We start from the raw sequence: 22,035 nt of genomic DNA, 5'->3' as shown, positions 1-22,035 counted from the left end.
AGATATCGTTACAGAGTACATATGTTGTTCACTTAAAGAAACTCAACTTATCAATTTATCAAAATCCAGCCTTCTAAAGTAGATAAATTAGAAAGTGATTATTTCCATTATAAAAGGATTCCTCAGAGATCCTTAAAATAGGAACTACATTTAAGTTTTTATTTACAGATCATTTGACAGAGCTATTATTATATAGCATTAGAGCTATTATTAGGAACTACAGTCAGAAATGGATTAATCAGAAATCAAGATAAGCATTTTGTAAACAACAGTGCAAAAAGAAGAGGATAGATGCAAGAGACGTTGAGGAGGTAAAAGAAATGACTTGGTGGTTGGGAGATGGGGGCATTGATGGAGAAGATAGTGCTAAGAATGATTCAAGGACTGCAAATTTGAGAGACTGAGAGAAAGAAAAGCGAGTTTTAGAGAGTGGCCATGTTTAGCACAGTTCTCGATACATAGTAGGCGATTAATAAATTCTAGTTGATGTTGACTGAAACGTTGAGTTTGAGATGCTTATGGAGTTACCAAGAGAAGACAGTCCAGTGGGGTAGCTGAAGAAGTTCAAGAGCAACTATGACTAGATGTACCAAGATAACGAAACAATTCAGTTTTGTGGAGCGTAACTGACTCAGTATTCTTAGATAGCATCAGCTTTAAGTTTTAGAAAAATAATGCTAGATACCTTTAAAAAAAAAAACAATACTTTTTCTGATTCACTACCTCCTTACCCCATTCTGCTAAGGGGTGTGGTAATCAGGTAATAATGCTGTAACCTGGCAACTAATTTCTACCTCTAGATGCACACATTTCAAATACTAATGAGCAGCTCAGTTTTCTATATCCTTTCCACAGCATCTGCCACACCACATAATATAATAAAACAGCTCACTGGGGAACATTATATTCATAATGGACTTAATCTCAAATAATAAACTAAACTGCACGGGATCCAAACATCATTAACCTTGAACAGCACGATAACAGCTCATGGAATTGAGTTTTTACTTCTGCTTTTTCAGTATTATGTAGTTATAGATCCACTCTGTCTCTTCTTGGCAACATTTCTTGAAATAAGGGAAAATGTAGAGAAATTCCTTCTTCCTTACTGCCTGAATTCGGAATGGTGAATAATAAGCAAGAGAATTGTAAGAGGGTAATTTTTTTTTGGTGACCTTTCTATAGTTTTCAGGATCAACTGAAAGGATTTAATGAGATACTGACAGGAAGAAGGTGCAAAGCGAGGTGTCAAGGAAGCTTTTCTTTTGAATAGAAATCAGGAAATTGTGGGAATTAGAATCAAGAATGTGACTGGAGAAAAAAGTAAGGAAAATAAGAGGAGACAATGCTGCAATGTTTCATAAAAAAGAAGAAAATAATGCAAATAGATTTAAATAAGCCTTAATTTTTCTAAAGTATTCTTTCTTCGTAGGTAGCAGTTCATACTGTTAGAACTCAGTCCTAAGAAATCAAGTAATTGAACAATGTTTAATAAAAACACTCTGTAGGCCTGATTATCCTGATTATCCATAATGCCATATGCCTGTATGGTATTTTGCACACAGAATATTATTTATGGAGATTAGTCAGCAATGCAAAAAAAAAAAAAAGCAGTTTGGAACAATGGAAAAAGGTTTGAATTTGGAATCGAAGGACCTAGGCTCAAATTTCCTTCTGCCCCTTACTATCTATAGTATGTAACTTTGAACAGAGCATTTCATCGTTGGTTCTCAATTTGTCCATCTGTAAAATAAAGGCGTTGGACTAGATGACATTTAAGATTTCTTCTGTGACTCCTAGCCCATAAAGAAACACTCCCCTCTCCCCCCCCCCCACTCTGTAAAAGGTATTCAGAAAGGAGATAAAAATGTTTTGAAAGTGTAGGAGAAGATTTTACAGAAAGTCAGAGGCAGCGTTGTAAAGCGGAGAGAGTGCTTGGCTTGGAGTCAGGAAGATCTGATTTCAGTTCCCTTTTCAGAAACTTACTAGTTGGATGACCATGGGCTAGATTTTAAGCCTCTGTAAGTCTCAGTTTCCTCATTAGTAAAAAGGAGGATTTTAAGAATTGTATTAACAACCTCATAGAGTTGTTATAAGTGTTAAAATGCCAAAGCACATTTATCCTGTTCTATAGAAAGGAAGGAAGACCCTGAGCAAGTCACTTGACCCAGGCAAATCACTTACTCGTTTTGGCCTCAGTTCCCCATTTATAAAATGAGCTGGAGAAGAAAATGGCCAAGTATTCCAATGTCTTTGCCTAGAAAACCCCAAATGGGTTCATGGAGAGTTGGACAGGACTGAAATGACTCAACGACAATAAAATAGAAAGGAAGCCCTTAAGGACAAGAATTATGTCATTTTTTTTCATCTTTGTATCTCCAGGAGCTAGACCACTATACATAGGAGATGTGTAAAAAGGTTTGTGGTCTTGGTGCTCAGACTGAATTATGGTTGCTTTCTCCTGACACTATTGTCAGTTTTACCATCGCAACCATTTTCCTCTCGTGGCTTTGAATCAGACCAAGAAGAGCAGTTCCCTTAATTTTTTCCTTCACCTTCTGGAGTATATAGTTATCAGCAAGACAAGATAACAATTTCTTAGCTACTGTTTTAGCAGAGAAAAAAAAACACCCAGCAGATGTCCTTATTGGTGAAATCCCTCATCCCTACTCCTACCTTGTGTAGTTTCAAGATTTATCGTCTGTTTCTAGAAGTCATCATCCATCTTTTTCCTTCTTATCAGGCAATCTGAAATATACTCCCTCTACAATATTGCTTAGGCTTTTCCTTCAGTTCCCATTCCAGTGTTCTCTACCTTTCCTTCCTTTGCTGGTTCATAGATTTCCACACTGGAATATATCTTCATGATATACCATGCTATATACCATGCCACTTCTAGCTCCTGATTAGAAAGTGAGTAAGATAGACATTTGCATTCCTATATTTCAGTTACGAGTCACACACCATTAAGTCTCAGTGATCCTGGACATAAAATTTACTGCATTAATGTTTCCAGTTCATTTTCATTAGGGCCCATACTTCTTACAACCTGAGACTATAAGTGCTGCCCCTTGTCCTGGATGTTATATCCTTTGGATTTTTGGGTGTCTCCTCTGCTTTTCTTCTCTTTGCGTTAGACCTTTTGCTCTCTAGCTTAAAATTTGTATATGAGCAGTTCCCTGCACCTCCAACTCCATTTTAAGTTTAAAGCTGTCTAGAATAGCTTTGCAAGATTCCTGGAAAATGCATTTTTACCAGCCCTGATCTGTTGTACAATTATTCCTTGGCCAGTAATCCAAAAGACTTTTATTTTCACCTGTAGCCTAGAAAATCCAAATGGTGTTTTAAAATGCCATCTTTTTAAACCTAGTTCTTAATTTGATATACTACTTTTCAATTGGTGACAGGGATGAAAATATCAATTATAATCCCTTGAAATATTTTTGAAGTTTCTTCTAGCAGTATCATCCATCTCCCCCACATGAATTCTCAGAATCAGTTAGAGACTGACAAATTTCACAAAGTGTGAGCACCTCTACCATATTTTGACATCTCCAGGAAAATAAGATACCATTTAATTTTCATTGCAGGTCACAAGACTTTGTTGGAACCCCTTAGCAGGTAGCCACCAATTTCCAGGATTCCTCTCCTTTCTATGGCCTGTATCAAACATTCGCTTTTCTGGAGAGCATCCCTATGATCATCCTGCGAACTTTGGGAACTCATTTCTGCTTTGTAGCGAAAGATTCTGAAACCTCTTACACAATCTCAATGGTCACTTTTTTTTTCCTCCTCTTCTGTGTCATTTTCCTTTACTCTCTAAATTCTACCACAGGATTGGATTCTAGCCTGCCTCCTCATATTCTTTTTCTTTGTTTTTGTCTTGATGTGTTCTTATATTATTTCTAAGAACACTTCATTATTTCAAATAAACTGGAGAATATAGAGCCATTTCCCAAGTCTTTTAACCTTTACTTCTAGTGGAAAAATAAATTATGTACAAAATTAGTTCTTAATAGGTCATGATCCCACATACCTGGAATATTCCCCATTCTCTCCTCTGCTTCCCTGGATTCCTCAGTTTAAATTTCATCTTCCTAGCCAAATAGTTAATAAATTGCCTATGCCATTACTAGATCTGTTTCCCAAGATGATTAAGGAAAAGGAAAAGAACCTATATGTTCTAAAATATTTATGGCAGCTCTCTTTGTGGTAGCAAAGAACTGGAAATTGAAGGGGTGCCCCTCAGTTGGGGAATGACTGAACAAGCTGTGGTACGTAATCATGATGGAATACTACTGCACTATAAGAAGTGATGAGCTCAGTGATCTTAGAAAAATATGGATAGACTAGCAAGAAATAATAAAGAGCGAAGTAAGCAGAACCGAGAGGATTGTTGTATACAGCAATATTGTTTTAAGAACAACTGTGAGGAACTAAATACACACAAATTAACTACAAAGGACCTACGAAGGAAGACACTGTCTGCATCCAGAGAAAGAACTGATAAATAGAAGTATGTGAAGAATGGTTTTACACACACACAAACATACACATACACACACACATTTGTGTCTAATGGTAGCCATCTCTAGGATGAGGGAGGGAAGAAAAAAAAAGTTACATGATAATAACTTTATTATATATTTGAAAGGAATAGCAAGTGGTTCATAACAGATTTGCAGTTTTATGTACAAAATCATCTCTTTTTTTCTCCCTATTCTACTATGTTATTTCTTAAGTTCAGAATAAAATAAATAAAATTTTAGAAAAGAAAAACAAGAAAAAATAAAAAAATAAGAATTTTAAAAAGAAAAAAAATCCCACTTTCTACAGGAAGTCTCTCTTTCCTTTACCCCCAGTGCCTTCCCTTCTCATATTACTAATCATGTACTCTATATAAATCTTGCGTGTACTTATTTACATGTAATCTTTCCCACTTAGAATGTGAGCTTCTTGAGGGCAGAAACTGTCTTTTGCCTTTCTACGTATCCCTAGGGCTTAGTACAATGCCTGACATACAGTAAGCACTTAAATTCTCGTTGGCTGATCATTATAGACATAGATTGGAAAAATTGCCTATTTGACATGTAAGGGAAGGAAGGGATTCCTACTCAATACTTTTTATAATGGACTTTTTGGCCATATCTTCTTTGATCTGATATTTCTTCAGGTGCAACAGATTTGCCTTTAGAAGAATCTGTGAAATTTACTATTTTGATTGATTGATGTAACTCTATAACTTTATAGCCTCAAAAATCTAGGATTCAACTTTTTTGATAGCTTGTATCACTTTTCAGAATGATAGTCACTCAGTGAACTAGCATTTATTAAGAGCTTACTATGTGCTAAGGGCAGCTAGATGGTGCAGTGGATAGAGCACCAGTGCAGGAATTAGGAGGATCAGAGTTCAAATCTCACCTCAGACACTTGACATTCACAAGCTGTGTGACCTTGGGCAAGTCACTTAACCCCAATTGCCTCATCCTGGGTCACCTCCAGTCATCCTGATGAATATCTGGTCACTGGATTCAGATGGCCCTGGAGGAGAAGTGAGGCTGGTGACCTGCACAACCCTCCCTCACTCAAAACAAAGTCAAGTGCAAGTCATGTCATTATTTCTCTGATGGTATGTCTTCTTTGGCAATGAAGGATGAACACACTATGTGCTAACCACAAGGAATACAAAACACAAGTACAAAGAAAGTCAGCGTCTCTCCTCAAGGATGGAGGAAAGACAACACATAAAAGGAAACTTAATTGGATGGGGAGAGATACAATGTGCTTCAAGATTCTGTACTGGATAAAGGAAGTGAGGGGATTGGTACAGGATATCTGGAGTGCAGTATGGAGAAAAATGACACTGTCTGAACAAATACTGTGAATGAAACTGAATAAAACGGAGTTAATTTTGATCTAATAAAATGAGATAAATTCCCTTATTAGTTCATTACTGAAATTTAATAGGATATGATAATAATAACATCAACTCAAACCAATGTAGGATTTTATAATTTTAAAAAATGATTACCTCACACAATAACCCTGTAAGATGACTAATACAAGTATTATTGCCTTCATTTTACAGATGAAGAAACTGATGACAAAATAGATTGACTCTTAAATTACTAAGATTACGTGACTAATAAATGCCAAGTCAGGACTTGGACCTAGACTTTCTGCCTCCGAAGCCTGGGTTCTTTCCAATAGGTGTGTTGAATGAATGAATGTTGTGAGACCAATATAGTCTATAGAAAATACAAAGGTGAAGAAGCATCCTTACCCAAAAGATTTACAATTTAATATCTTGTTTGTATACTTGTTGGGGGTGGGACTTCTAGTAGCTATTTCTTTTGTGATGATTTTAATAAGTATGAGATATTTTAATGTACGATTGGTAGAACTATGCATTGGTCCAACCATTCTGGAGCACAGTTAGAATTCTGTAAGAAAATTACTAAATACTTCATATCTTTTGATCCAGAGATCCTGATATCAAATTTAGACTTCCAAAGAAGATGAAAGTAAGATATTCATAGGTATAAAATATTCATAACAGCGTTATTTAGATGATTACTGAACCTGTGACTTCATTGGTATAGACAACTCCCATTTGAGGATACTCCCTCCACTAATGTAGGTTGGTTCCTTTTCTGCAACTGAATCTTAGAGAGTTGTCTAGAATACTGAACCATTACGTGATTTGCCCATAGCCAGTATATATCAGAAGTGGGATTTGAGACCTGGTCTTCTGGCTTTGAGGATAGCTCTTTAACCACCATGGCATGATGCTTCTCATGACTTATGCTAACAATAACAACAGTAACAAAATTAGATGAGGCTAATTAGGAAAAAACTGAACAAATTATGGTTTAAGAATGTTACTGAGTATCATTGTTCTGTAAGAAATGACAAATAAGAAGTAGAGAACTATGAGAAGACTTAAATGAAGGGATATAGAGTGAAGGCAGAACCAAAAGAATATGCTATATAATAACTGCAACTAATTAAAAAGTTAACACAAAAGGACAATAGAATTCAGGTCAAATATAACGGACAATGCTGATACCCCACTATCAGAATTAGAGCTCACATCCTTTGTTTCCGTTAACAAGAGGTAAACCAATGGTTAACTGACAAAAGTAGAGAACGGTATGTGCTACATTCATGATTGTGTAATTTATCAGTTTTTGGTAACTTGTTTTCAAGGAATATACTTTGCTAGTGGTTTGGATATTTGATGGGAAGTGTTTTAGATCAAATAAAATGTATCAGTAGAAAAAAATCTAAATGGGTGAGACTGAAATAGAGCTGAGAAACAGGTAGCTTCTTCTCCCCTACCTGTTCCCACCTCCATGCCCTATTAACTGGGGAAATACCAGTTTGGTTTTGGTATACATGGACGCTGACAATAAAGCTTATGCTGGAAGAACCATTTAATGGTAAATCAGAATAGCTGGCAGGTCATAACTCCATCCTTTCCATTCTATCCCACATGGAAAATGATCTTTCTCAGAAGTCGATCAGCTCTTACCCAGACTTCATCAGGAACAAAGTTAAAAGCATTGCCAAAGAAATAGGCCACTGTCCCCTAACTAGCAACAATGAGAGCTAAAGACAAGCAGGTCTTTGACTGCAAGTAGCTTCTCAGCAGGGTGGTCTGGACTGGGAGACTGGATTATGCCTTTTCAGAGGTTCAAGTGACCTACTCTTAGCAACCTTTATGTTTAGGTCTGGATGAAAGGAAGCTCTTTTATTCTTTTAGAATGGGTAGCCCCTGGCTGAAGGTAATGTGTTCTTGAGTCCTTGAAGGACATTTTTAATAGATTGTTTCTATTTTTAAAAATTCACAGTGAACAAATACTTGACTCTTATCCAAGGATAAGGAATCTGGGACTCAGTATTTAGATCCAGTCTCTACCAGGGAAATGATATTAGTGTTACTCTGTTTCCTGACTTAACCATGTAAATGATTTAATACATTTTTGGAGGGCTTCTGATCATTTCTCAGAAGGAAAGCTTAGTTAGTGATTTCAGGACTCAGATTTGAATTAGTCATCCGGTCTGGGTTAAGTATTGACAAGGTTAAAGATGATAACTTATTTCATTCTTCAAGAGGTAGAGGAAGAACCCACAAGGAGAAATTCTAGTCTGAATTTTATTCTTTTTAAAAAAACTTTCCAAATTGTTTCACTCATTCATGCATTCTCTTATTTATATTCTTTGATTTTTCCCTAATATATCAAGACAACTTTTAGCATTCATTTTTAAAAAGTTTTGAATTCCAAATTTTTCTGCCTCCTTCCTCCCCCCCCTTCCTAAATGGTAGGCAATTTGATATGGGTTAAGCATGTGCTATCATGTAAAACATTTCACAGTTGTGAAAGAAGCAGCAGATCAAAAGGAAAATAACCATCAAAAAGAATAAAGTAAAAAATTATACTTTAATCTGCATTCAGAGTCCATCAGTTTATCATCTGGATAGCATTTTCGTTTATGAGTCCTTTGTGCTTGTCTTGGATCATTGTGTTGCTAAGAAGAGTCATTCATAGTTGATAATATTGCTGATACTGTGTACAGTGTTTTCCCGGTCTTGTACATATTACTTTGCATCAGTTCATACAAGTATTCCCAGGTTTTTCTGAAATCTGTCTGTTCATCATTTCTTTTTGCACAAGAGTATTCTATTACATTTGTGTAGCAGCTTGTTCAACCTTTTCTCAGTTGATGGGTATCCCCTCAATTTCCAATATTTTGCCACCACAAAAAGACCTGCTACAGATATTTTTGCATATATGGGTCCTTCTCCCTTTTTTGTTATTTCTTTGGGATACAGACCTAGAAGTGGTATTACTGGATCAAAGGGCATGCATAGTTTGGTGGCCCTTTTGGCATAGCTCCAAATTGCTCTCCAGAGTCTTTGGATGAGTTCACAACTCCACTGCATTAGTGTCCCAATTTTTCCACATCCTCTCCAACATTTATCATTTTCCTTTTTTGTCATATTAGTTATTCTGATAGTTGTGAGGTGGTACCTCAGAGTTGTTTTAATTTGTATTTCTCTAATCAAAAGTGATTTAAAGCACTTTTTCATATACCTATAGATAGCTTTGATTTCTTCATCTGAAAACTGCCTTTCATATCTTTTGACCATTTACCAAATGGGGAAGAGCTTGTATTTTTGTAAATTTGACTCAGTTCTCTATAAATTTGAGAAATGAGGCCTTTATCAGAGACTCTTGCTATAAAGATTGTTTCCCAACTTTCTACTTTCCTTCTAGTATTGGTTGCATTGGTTTTGTTTGTACAAAATCTTTTTATTTTAATATAATCAAAATGATCTATTTTACATTTAATAATGCCTTAACTTCACTTAACTTCTCCTTTAAGAATTTGAATTCTATACCACTTAGTGCATATATGTTTAATGCTGATATTATTTCATTGTCTATGGCATCTTTTAGTAAGATGTAGTTTCCTTATTTTTCCTTCCTTATTTTATTAGGTCTATTTTTGCTTTTGATTTTTCTGAGATCAGGATTGCTACCCCCGCTTTTTTTTTAGTTCAGCTGAAGCATAATAGATTCTGCTCCATTCCCTTACCTTTACCCTGTGTGTATGTGTCTCTTCACAGTGTGAAGCTTCAAGTGTGTTTCTTATAAACAACATATTCTAGGATTCTGGTTTTTTTTGATCCCCTCTGCTATCTGTTTCCCTTTTATGGGCGAGTTCATCCCATTCACATTCAAAGTTATCATTACTGTGTATTTCCCTTCATCTTATTTTTCCTCTTGTTTGTCCCCTCTCTTCTTTCAGCCTTTCCCTCCTCAATAGTGTTTTCCTTCTATCTGCTCTCTGACCTGTCTTTTGTCAGTCCTTCCCTCCTCCCCTTTAGTTAATCTCTTCTTCTCCTGCTTTCCTGTCAGGTGTATTGAAAATGCATTTTTGATTATTGTTAATGTAATTTGACTTCTTAATGGGAAGATCTTTTCCATCAATTAATAGGCCCATGTGACCTGCTTGAGTCACACGGAATCCTGAGTTACATGAGTCAAGTCACATGGAACAGGAAGAGGCAGAGCTGGAACACAGCTGAAAGGAAGTTAGTCAGAAAGCAATCAGAGCTGGAAAAGGCAGCAGCTAGCATAAGAGGGAGAGCTCCTTTGTGATTTGTTTAAGGGAGCTGGTTTGTGGGAAGCCTAACAGGGGGAAGGCTTGGGGATGGTAGTGCCCCCTGCATTGTTACTGTGTATGGATTTCTTTGTTGCTGGATGGATTTGGCTTTCTGGTGTTGGAATAAATGTTTTGGCTCTGTCTTCCATGTGGAGAGTCTGTTGTATTTTGAGACTCAGAACTGTGCTAGCATATTCATAGCTGCTATGAATATTGCCCTGGTACTACAGTAGGTAAGACAGATTTCTATATTAAATGGATTATGTATGTTATTCCATCTTTGAGCCAATACTAGTGAGAGTAAGGTTCAAGCGATGCTCATTGCCTACCTCCCATCTTTCCCTCCACTACAAGAGGTTTTTCACATTTCTTTATGTGAAATAATTGACCCCATTCTACTCTTCTTTCCTTCTGCACTCAGTGTACTCCTTTTTCTCGTCTCTTAATTTTTAAAAATCATTCCCTCAATTTCATCTTATACCTGTACCCTTTCTCGATGTATATTTCTTCTAGCTGCACTGAGTGGTACGATGTTTAAGAATTACAAATATCAGCTTCCTGTGAATGGATATAAACAGTTCAGCTCCATTAAATCCCTTATGTTTTCTTTTCCTTTTTCCCTTTTTTTTAGGCTTTTCTTGGGTCTTGATTTAGAGATCAAATATTTTGTTCAATTCTGCTCTTCTCCTTATAAAAGCTTGAAATCCTATTTCATTTAATAACCTTTCCCCTCCCTTGAAGTATTATGCTTAATTTTGCTGGGTAGGTGATTCTTGGTTGTAGTCCTAGCTCCTTTACCTTCTGGAATATCATGTTCTATGACCCCTGATGCTTTGATGTTGCAGCTGCTAAGTCCTGTGCAATCCTGATTGTGGCTCCCTGATATTTGAATTGCTTCTCTCCGGTCACTTCCAGCATTTTTTCCTTGATATGATAATTCTGCAATTTGACTATAATGTTCCTTGGAGTTTTTATTTTGGGATCTCTTTTAGGAAGTGATTCTTTTTATGCCTATTTTGACCTCTGGTTCAAGGATATCAGGGCAGTTTTCTTTGATAATTTTTTGAAAGATGCTGTTCAGATCCTCCTTTTGATTAGGGCTTTCAAGGAGTGCAGTGATTCTCACATTGTCTGTCTTGGGTCTATTTTCCAGGCCAGCTGTTTTTCCAGTGAGGCATTTTAAATTTCCTTCTAATTTTTTATCCTTTTCAATTTGTTTAATTGATTCTTCATGTCTCATAGAGTCATTAGCTTCCACTCGCCCAATTCTAGCTTTTAAGGAGTTATTTTCCTCAATTAGTTTTTGTATTTCCCTTTCTATTTGGCCAATTGTACTTTTTAAGAAACTTAATTTTTATAAATCTCTATCCACTTCATAGCACATTGTCTCTGATTCTTATAACTACCCTGTGAAGTAGGCACTACAGTTATTATCATTACATTTTTACAGATGAAGAAACTGAGGCAGAAAATGTTTAAGAAAGGTATTAATGGGTCATACAGTAATGGTTAGCAGTAGCACTTAAACACAGATCTTTCTTGTGAGTTCAGATCTCTTTTCTCACACAATATCCAGCACAGTGTTAGGCTCTTAATAAAGATTTGTTCACGGATTTATTCTTGTGTTTCAACATCTTATCACATACGCTCTGAGGACACCTTAGTTCAACGTCCATCACCTCTTATTTTGATTATTACAGCAGCCTCTTATTTTGTTTCCTTGTCTTCAGTCTCTCCCTATTCCAGTCCATCCTAAATATTGCTGCCAAAGTATTTTGCCTTAGTTCCAGATCTGACCAGATCATTTCCCTACCTGACCAACTCCAGTGGCTCCCTATTACCTCTAGGATAGAATACAAATTCTTTTCCATAGCTTGTAAAGCCCTATACAACCAGGTCCCTGCCTTCTTTTTCCAGCCTTATTGAACTTTACTCGCCCTCTCCTATTCTTTGATCCAGCCAAATTGGCCTTGTTGATATTCCTCTCACAAGACACTCCATCTCCCATCTCTGTAACTTTGCACTGGCCATTCCCCTTAACCCTCATACCTGGAATGCATTTCCTCTTTCCCTCCACATCATAGGGTCTCTTTCTTCCTTTAAGATGCAGCTCAGTCACCATTTTCTGGATGAAGCCTTTCCTGATCTTCCCCAACTTTTTAGTGCCCTCCCTCCTAACTAATCTGTATTTAAGTGTTTTGTATATATTTGCATTTGTTAACTTTGTGCTGTGTGTAGTTTTATATGTGCTTGTGTCCTACCCATTAGAATATAAGCTCATTTTGAGTAGGGGTTGTTTTGTTCTTTGCATGTGTATCCCTGGTTCCCAATACATTGATGGACATATAGTAAACATTTAATAAATATTTGTTGATTGATTGACAGGAGTAAGGGGTCCCTGACCTATATCAGTGCTGCCAGAATCACAAGAAAGTCTCCCTTAGTACTGCCACAGCAGTGGCAGGAAGGACTGGAGCTAGGACTAACTCTGTAGTTCCCTTTCCTTGGTATTTGGGAACCACTTGCTAGGGGGAAGCCTTGGTTGAAGGAATCACATGCACTAGTGATCATCTTGGGAGTGGTTTAGTGCTGAGGCAATTGACCTACTATATAAAAAGTTGTTCGCAACAACATCAGTGAAGACTAGTGGCAAATTAAAGCATCACCTGAAGGCAATATGATGATTTAGAAGCAGATAAGGAACAATGACCAATCAGCAGTGGAGAAATTCAGGACTACATGTGCCTACATATGACCTTCTAGGTCCTTGGGTGTGGCTTTTTGAATGAGTCCAAATTTTATAGCACAAATCCTTTTATTAAGGGGATTTGTTATGTGAAATTTGGATTCAGTCAAAGGGCTGCACTTGTGGACCTAAAGTGCTACATGTGGCCTTGAGGCAGCAGGTTCCCCATCCTAGTCATCCCTTACTAGGCTACCTTAAAGAAGACTCACTTATGAGTACTTTTCCTAAAGGTATCTAGAAAATTGGAAGTTTCTTCAACTTCTGATTTGTTACTGTGAGTTTACAGATGGTTCAGTAAAAATGAACTGAGCCAAAAAGTGGAAGGTGGTCGAGCAGTTATTTCCAACTTCTTTTTTTTCATGTTATGTCCTGGAAAATGTTGGTAATTAGGATTTTCCCCAAAACTCCAGCCAGGGAATTTCCATGTTTCCTTTTTTTTTCTGTAATAATAACAATAATTACTCACATTTCTATTGTGATCTGAGATTTAACTGAGCATTTTTCCCCCCACAAGAACCCCTCAAGATAGGTTATGTGAGTATTGTTATCCTTCTTGAAGACATAGAGATACTGAGGACCAGAGAAGTGAAGAGATTTACCCAAGTTCATCGCACTAAAAGGAGATAGACTTCTAACTCAATCCTATGACTTGTACGTCCAAGCTCAGTGCTTTTTACACTCCAGAACACTGCCTTCCCTGTTCTGGAGAGCTCAGGAGCTTTTGGGAGAACTACTTGGGGTGCAGAAAAAGCAATCAAAATGCAGGAAACAGGAAGTGCTTTAGCAAGAATGGTTTATTGACTCTGCCCAACTTAATGATAAAGTGAAAATACTGCTTTGTGGAAAAATGTGATATTATTATCTCCATAAAAGGTGGTCCTTTCTCCCTTGCCAAACCTCTATTAATGGCTATTTGCCATGGAGAAACATTACATTTGTTTATTCTGTTGGGTTGCTGACTATAGCTGTGGTTGAAAAAGAGTATGGACTCAGTTGGGCAGCAATGGTGTAATGACGATGACCAGCATCATTGGCGGTGAACACCACCTGGAAGGCAAAGCAACCACCATTAGAATTAGTGACTGGAGAGTGAATAATATGAAGGATCAATTCAAAGTTGTTGTTGCAAGAACTTTCAAGTAGGTTTCCGCTTCCCTCAAAATTTGCTCACTGTCAATACTTTTGTAGTATTTTTCCTACTACTTTTCCTAGTAAGAAGAGCAGTGCTAGAAAATGAAATGAAGTAGTGAAGGTCCTGTCTATAGACAGGAGAAAGTCAGGGGGAGGGTGGGGAGAGAAGAACCCCATTGCTGGACATGTTATGGACTCACGTTTCAAGTATGAACTGGATAATGGGACCTTTGAGGTCCTTTCTAATTCTGCTATTCTATGATTGATAAGAAACTTCCCTAGGTGGGCTGGTTTTTGCAGAAAGGGATGATATCATTTTTTTTTTTTGTTAAAACAGTTTGGTAGGATTTGAACAAGGAATGGAAATCTAAATATATTATTGACTTAAAGTGCTGATTTATGTTCCCTTCTTAGAGAAAAGATAAAGAGTTTCTTCCCAATACAAAAGCAGAAAAAAAGAGACATAGTATCTATTTTCAAGGACTTTGTAGTTTACTGCATATTAATGATTATAATAAAAGTTAGAATTAAATAATGTCTTTAATCTGTCCTTCTCCTCCCCAACTTTCTCCCTAATAGAGATGTGGAAGAAGCCTATTTTAGACTTGGGACACTGTGGGCACAACTCATGAGTGGAGATAGAAGACTACCTTTAGGAGGGTCTAGTTGAAGAACAAGAATTTATTGCAGATCCAAGTCACAATTTTTTGTGGCTTCTCTCATATGTAATTTTGAAATCCAACACTTACAAATCTGATTTACCCTGACCAAGACAGTGCAGGAATCCCTTCATGGTGTCAGAGGAGGGAGGGAGAGAGAGAGAGAGAGAGAGAGAGAGAGAGAGAGAGAGAGAGAGAGAGAGAGAGAGAGAGAGAAGAGACAGAGACAGACAAACAAGACAGAGAGAGAGAAAGAGATAGAGAGAGAGGAAGAGACAGAGAGACAGGAGAGAGAGAGAGAAGAGAGAGTTTTCTTATATTGGTTCTACAGTAGTTTTGCAGACAAGGGACAAAGGAATTTAGGGAGCAAGGGTGGTGGTGGTCCTATAGCCAACTACTCTATGTACTACTGAGGATGGGGATTTAGCATTACTTTTATAATTCATTTTATTATACACACACACACACACACACACACACACACACACACTATGATATTGAATGGAAAGCAAAAATGTCTTAGGTGCCACTGACTGCTACAAGTAGGAAATAAAAATTCTGAAATTAAATACATCTGGGTCAAGGTAAAATAATGCTATTCTACTTGATCAAGTTAGTTGGTCATATTTTTATTCCTCATGACAGATCCAGCAGAAAACTCAAACCTTTGCATGCTAGGATTGTCTTGCTGACTCAAGGAAATACTTCATGGTCCTGACTGACTATAGGGTGAACTTGGTGCTTTCTAGGCATCTGTTTTCAAAGGGGAATCACAAATGGACTATTGTATTTTTCTTTCCCTAGATGAACTCAGAAGGGTTAGTGACACATAGTGCTTCATCTGTCTGTCACCTAAATCAAAAAGAGAAGCCTAATATTTCATTATACTCACATCTGCATACTCATGGAATGGGGAAACACCAAGGGCTTTCCAATAGGAGATGGTGTCAAATTCCACCTTGTATAAACCCTCTCCAAATTTGTCATCAGTTGTGAGCTCATGGATCTCTCCATTGTCATTGGTTTTCCTGGACAATGTAAAAGTGGATGTTAATTAGTGTTTGGCTCTACAGGCATCAAGGAAATAATTAGAAAGATGACAGTAACACTGGTAAAATGGAATTATGTACATACTATAACCCAAACTACATTTCTGCTACTTAATTTCAGTCACTTCACTAGGGTTGTTTCAATAAGGGCACCAGATGTTTAGGAGGCATATAACAAGGAAAAAACCTCATTATTTCTAGTCTAGAATATTATTTTCCTTTGTATTGGAGGTGGAGGAAGTATTCATGCATATTAATACCAGAGTCCCCAGTGCTTTGCAGGGGAAAAAGTGCTTAATCAATGTTTGTTGAATATCATTATATGAAGTGAGCAGATTGGATTAAATGATCTCTGAGGTTCCTTCTAACTCTAAATTCTATGAGATGAATTCAATAATTCAGTCTCCAAATGCAGTTTTCACATTGGGATTGTATTCATCTTTCACATGCGTAAGTTTTTACAGTTCATAGGTGTGCAAGGACACAACTATGGTACAAAAAGGAACAAGAAGTTGATCTCTGTATTTGCATAATCTCCCCAGTTATTTATCTACAGATGGAATTTGTCTAGTTTTTGTGGTTTCCTAAAGGTAAAGTGTAATATCAACTCAACAAGATCACTTGGGCAAAGGGTACAGAGGTTGCAAGAACCAGGGACAGGGAAAGTGGCCTTGTTCTTGATAGCTTTGCACCTTCTCTTTAGTCCTTTCTTTGATTGTTTTAATTGTTCTTCTAATACACAAAGAATAACCCAAATTGGATGCATTATTTTCTTTTCCTTGACGAGTCATTTGCAAGGCAAGCGTCTGAATTCTCTATTGTTAGAATGGCATTACCTGCTTAGAATACTCTACTGGCCTACTTTTCAAGTTCTACTTGGAATTTGTGTAGACAAAAATGAACAAACAAATAGAAATTCAATTAAAATCCCCTCAAGAAAATAGACTTCCTAATGATGGGTGAAGAATCATAATGCGGTTATTGCAGATTCAATTAAACCACCAAAACACTCTTTCTAAGGGACATAAATACTAAACAGCTTCTCTTTTTCCATTTGGTTCTATAAGGCTAGGTTGGCTGCTCTGTCTTTAGATCAATTTAGGTTTATTAATAGGTACAATGATTTCTTGTAATAGCTTCAAGGATAGGGATGCCTTGGTGAACAGGATTTAGAACTCACTTTTGTACTAAATGGCAGGTGTTACCTGAAACTGGATTATAGAATCATAAATCCAGAGCTGGAAGGAATCTTGGTCATTGAATCCAATCCCTTCATTTTACAGACGAGTAGACTGAGGTCCAGATAAATTGTGATTGCCCAGGAACACATGTTTACCTAGGTCTCAGGCAAAATTTGAGCCTGTCTCTAACAGGTTTTTGCGGTATCTGATTGAGCACTAGCCTGAGAGTTGAGACTTGAAATTTAGTCCTGGCTGAGCTCCTTACTAGCAGTAAGGGCTTGAATAAGAAATTTCATCTATCTAAGTCTTATCTGCAAAATGAGGCTTAAAAACAATTTACACGACCTAACTCCAAAGGTGCCTATGACATAGGAGTAAAAGGGATAATGTTTACAAAGCCTTTTTTCGAAGTGTGAACTCTTCTGTTCTTTGAACTATCTGGGATTTCACAAATGTGGATACTCCCTCCACTGATTTAAATCACAACTTTTCTATGTCTGAGTAGATGGATTTTATGATCTGCTTGTAGCCAGTCTTCTAATGATCTCTTTATATTGATTTATAATTTTTGAGGACAGGGATTGTTTCCTCTTTGTGGACCCAGTGCCAAGTATGCCCAGTATACTAGATGCTTAATAAATAATTGTTCATCAATTGTGCTCCTCTGAAATGACTTAGGCTGGTCTTCAGATGACAGGCATATGATACATTTCATCATTGGATCTGAACTAAATAGCCTCTCCAGCTTGGTGGGATCTGCTGGAACTTTATTCTCTGCTGACATATGATTAGGACATCCAGGATTGACTATGTACTAACAAAAAAGTGAGCAAGTATTCATCCCAAAGTGATGCTTCTCTCTCCTTTACAAATGTTTGTAGTTAGATGCATGGGATTATAGAATTTTCTTTCTCCATCTGAATATATCACTCTTTAACAAATGGTAGAGGAGCAACTGGAAAAATTAATAAATAACCAGAACCCAAGTTTATATAATGGATGTAAATAATTTTGCAAAGGGCTGGTGCTGGTCACTTACCCAGCTGCAAAGAGCTCCCAAGTTTGCTCCTCAGTTTTTTTGAACACTTTCACATCCACATTGACCGCCGGCCTTCCTCGGACTGCATCAAGAACTTTAACCATCAAAGGGCACTTGGAATGCTCACCTTCATGGTGCTATGGAAGGCAACAGAAAATCTCAGTGGGGTGTTGGAAATCTGAAGTGAGATAGGCAAGTGCATGCTTTCCTGATTCTTCGTATTCCCTAAAATGAGTTTGGGGTCCCATTGGAAGGCTGTTTCTCATGCATGACCAACGTTTGCCCTTGGATGTCTTGAGGCTGCAGCAGTACCTACAAAGCTCTTAGGGATGCTGAACAAATTAAGCCCATTCATCTAGATTGAATTCCTAGTCAGATGTAACAGAGGATCTCCTGGACTCTTCAAACCTGTGGTAGGAGTTGCCCCAGAAAATATTGGATAATTGAATTATTTAATGAGGCAGCTAGGTGGTGTAATAGGTATTGTTGGACTTGAAGCAGGGACACCCTGAGTTTGAATCCCACCTCAAACACTTATTAGCTGTGTGACCCTGGACGAGTAACTTAATTGCTCTCAGCCTCAGTTTGTCCTCTGCATAATACCTACCTTTTAGAATTGTTGTAAGGATCAAATGAGATAGCATAAGAGCTATGCAAACTTTTAAGTGCCAGGTAGGTGCTAGCTATTTATGATGAATATGATGATGCCTCTCTAGTAACTTTAGAATCAATGGCATCTACTTTTTAAATATTGGATAATGATAGCTAACATTTATAAGGTTTGAAAAGCATTTTACATATGTTGTCTCATTTGATCCTCACAATAACCCATAAAGCAGGTGTTATTGTTAGCTCCATTTAACAGATAAGGAAATAGAGGACAGATAAAGTTAAGTAACTTACCCAGGGTCACACAGGTACGGTCTGAGGCAGGGTATGAACTCATGTCTCCCCAGTATGCAATCTTCCTTCTCAGGATGATTTTTATAGTAGATGAAAGAATTGGGTACATGTATAATTGAAATTTTATCCTTTCCAAATCAAGACTCTTCAAAGGTTCAATAAGTATATCACAGAATCTCCAAATTGGAAGGGTCCTCAGGGGTCATGAAGTCCAACCTGTATGTGAGCGAGATTCCCCCACAACATACCTGACAAAGATCACCCAGGATTCACTTAAAAACTCTAATGAGAGGGAGCCCCCTCCAGCACAAGGCAGCTCAGTCCGCTTGGGGGTGACTTTAAATTCTTGGGAGTTCTATTGTCTTCTGGGGCCAGGGAGATAAGTTATGCAGCCAAAGGGCTGCATTAGAGTCTCCTCTACATTTGTTCTCCATGCAGAAATTTCATAAAAGCCAGGTCCTGTGGAAAACTAGCTTTGATTCCACACTTTCTATTACTCATTAGCAATTACTGAGGCACCAACTACTCCAAAGAAGCAGGAAGAACACTTCGGAGAATAACTCTGCTCAATTCAGTTGACATTTGATGGAATTTAACCCTCTCTGGGGGTTACTTTAATTTAATTGCATTTTAAAAGATAGGCCATTAATTATAAAAATTTTTTAAAGTAATTTAATCAGAAGAAGCCATTTTTACCTTGTCCACTATGGATATGAGTAAGCTAACCACAAAAGGACTACTTTCAGTAACCAAACTTACCACAGCTGCAGTCTCAGACACAAACGCCAGGCCAGCAAGGCAAAGGAGCAGCAGGGAATGAAAAGCCATTTTGCTGGTAATGAACAAATCTCTGTGCCAACCTCTCCCAGCTTGGGGCTTTTATACCCCAGTCCTTTGAGTTAAGCTGCTTATCCTTGCCTAAAGGACCTCAAATCTGCTGATTCTGATTATTTACCTAGTCAACAGTAAGAGAATAAGTAACTCACTCAAATATGAACCTTGTCTAGAGAGATTAGGCTGTCAGAACATTCTCTCTATGGAAAATTGCTAGAATTCATTTGTTTGTAATAAAAGAATCTATTTTCATTGGAATGCCATTGGAAATCGGATTATATTGGAATTATTGGATTATATTGGGATATCATTGGATAAATATCTTTGGATATATTTGCGTGGAATATCATTCTTAGTAGATTAAAAGATTCAAAGGGTTTAGAGCTGGACTGGAGTCTGAGTGTAGATCATCAAGCCTAGTTTTTTTATTTAACAGACGAGGAAACTAAGGCCAGGGAAAGCTTGGCCAAGGTCAGACAGGTAATAAGTAGCATAGTTACTACCTTAACTATAATCTAGGATTCAAACCCAAGATGATTCAGATACATAAACTGTGTAACCCTGTGCCTCAGTTTCTTCATCTGTAAAACAATGGGCTTAGACTTGATGATCTCTGAGTTTTCTTTTATCTTTAACCCTATGATCCTGTGATTCTGTGACCTCTAACTTCCGATCCAAGACTCCTGCTCCTAGATTACGGTCTTGGTTTGTTCCTTTTATAGCCCCCTGTCTACTTCTATGTTTCTTTTGCTATTTGTTCATTTTAGTAGGAAGATGGAAGCTACAGATGAATCATTTTTTTTCCTTCAACCACAATGTTCATCTTTCTATGCTAAAATGGACTGCATTAAAACACATCACATGCCTTGATATATGATGATGAGCCTGCAGAGAAACCCATCCCCCTTCCTATGATAGTGTCTGAATGTAAAAAGGTTTGATTTTAGCCAAATTAATTCACCAGAATGCTTTGCGTTATCAGCACTTTTTCCGAGTTTTTGCACTTCCCACACAGAGACTATCTAAGCCCAAGGTAAAACATCTCATGCTTAACAAGAATTGGTAAAAACAAGCAGCTGAGGCAACCATCACTAGCAGTGACCATCCAGTATCTTCTCTCCCCTGGCACACCCAGCCCCAGCCTGACCAGCTGCCTTCTCTCAGAATCAGAATTGCAGGGGTGTGATCAGACAGCTGTTAGCACTGGAGGCAGTGATTACCACAACTTTATATTCATCTTGACAGCCTTGCAAGTCCAGGAATTGAAATCATCTGACAGCATTTATCAAATGCCAACCCATGGATGATGCTGCTTAAAGTACCATACTGAGCAATTGAGAGAGAGTTTGTCCCTGATGGAGACGCTGACATAGGCAAATGTTGTTGAGGACGTAGAGCAGATGAAAAATTCTAAACAAATATTTGAACAGGGGATGGACATTCTGGAGCCAGTCCATTGTTAAATTTTCTGTGTGAGTGTTTATACCTCAGATGTTGGCAAGAGCTTGCTTTATTATTTTGTTGACTGTCAATTTAAGAAAGTGTTAACAATGCAGAGCCAACTTTAAAGTGTGCATGCTTACATTCCCTCCTTCTCCAATTGCTTTTTACAGGCAGGTAGGTGGACCTGCAGTCAGGAAGACCTGAGTTCAAATTCAGCCTCAGATACTTCCCAGCTGTGTGACCCTGGATAAGTCCCTTAACTTTGATCTGCCTCCGTTTCTTCAACTCTAAAATATGGATCATAATAACAATGTCCTCACAGGATTGTTATGACAATCAAATGAAAACACATTTGTAAAATGTGTTAGCATAGTGCTGTACAATATAAATGCCTTTTCCTTTCCCCTTCCCCTCTGTAGCACTGGTTATTAAATATTTATGAATCCATCCCTATATTTCTCTATAGACATTGTTTGAACATACTGGTAGAAGAATCAGGGAATGGAGGCTAATAGTATAACATAAATAATGCCAACCAGCTTTTGTATAGCACTTTAAGGTTTGTGAAGTTCATTCTCTCATGCCAGCCTTACAATACCCCTAGGTAAGACTCATCAGAAGCAATGTCCAGTAAGGGGAGGCCTAGGGAAGTCATCTTTCCTTTGATCAGCCCCCAGAGAATTATCATACAAGTGGAGGTGGAAGGGAACTCAAGCAAAGTTCAATCACCTAGTTATACACCTTCATTTTACAAATGAGGAAGCTGAGACTCATAGAGACCACATAGGTAGTGTGTAACAGAGCCAGTATTCAAAACTACATCCTTTGATTCGAACTCTGTCATGCTACAAAGAGTCAAAGATGGGGAAAATGAAGC

General features: G+C 37.6%; 1 protein-coding gene across 1 annotated transcript; it reads right to left on the bottom strand.

Annotated features, from left to right (window-relative positions):
- Positions 1-13,695: 13,695 nt before the first annotated feature.
- TTR (transthyretin) lies at positions 13,696-20,808 on the bottom strand. Its single transcript, XM_072604477.1, has 5 exons — positions 20,677-20,808; positions 19,641-19,836; positions 17,979-18,115; positions 15,602-15,737; positions 13,696-13,966 (listed from the first exon to the last, which is right to left on the bottom strand). Exons 2-5 carry the CDS (start codon positions 19,707-19,709, stop codon positions 13,859-13,861), a joined length of 450 nt encoding a protein of 149 aa, XP_072460578.1. The 5' UTR covers positions 19,710-19,836; positions 20,677-20,808; the 3' UTR covers positions 13,696-13,858.
- Positions 20,809-22,035: the final 1,227 nt, after the last annotated feature.

This window comes from Notamacropus eugenii, chromosome 4 (assembly GCF_028372415.1).
Source record: "Notamacropus eugenii isolate mMacEug1 chromosome 4, mMacEug1.pri_v2, whole genome shotgun sequence".
NCBI classification, from domain to species: domain Eukaryota; kingdom Metazoa; phylum Chordata; class Mammalia; order Diprotodontia; family Macropodidae; genus Notamacropus; species Notamacropus eugenii.
Note: the sequence above shows the minus strand (reverse complement) of the source record. Positions and strands in the feature narration are given on the sequence as shown.

What these genes read in the sequence shown, in the direction of transcription:
- TTR (XM_072604477.1), bottom strand. Translation starts at nt 19,709, where the DNA reads ATGGCTTTTCATTCCCTGCTGCTCCTTTGCCTTGCTGGCCTGGCGTTT. An exon ending in TGTCTGAGACTGCAGCTGTG is followed by an intron (nt 18,116 to 19,640) that starts GTAAGTTTGGTT and finishes TGCCTTCCATAG; the next exon opens with CACCATGAAGGTGAGCATTC. An exon ending in CATTCCATGAGTATGCAGAT is followed by an intron (nt 13,967 to 15,601) that starts GTGAGTATAATG and finishes TTTGCCTTCCAG; the next exon opens with GTGGTGTTCACCGCCAATGA.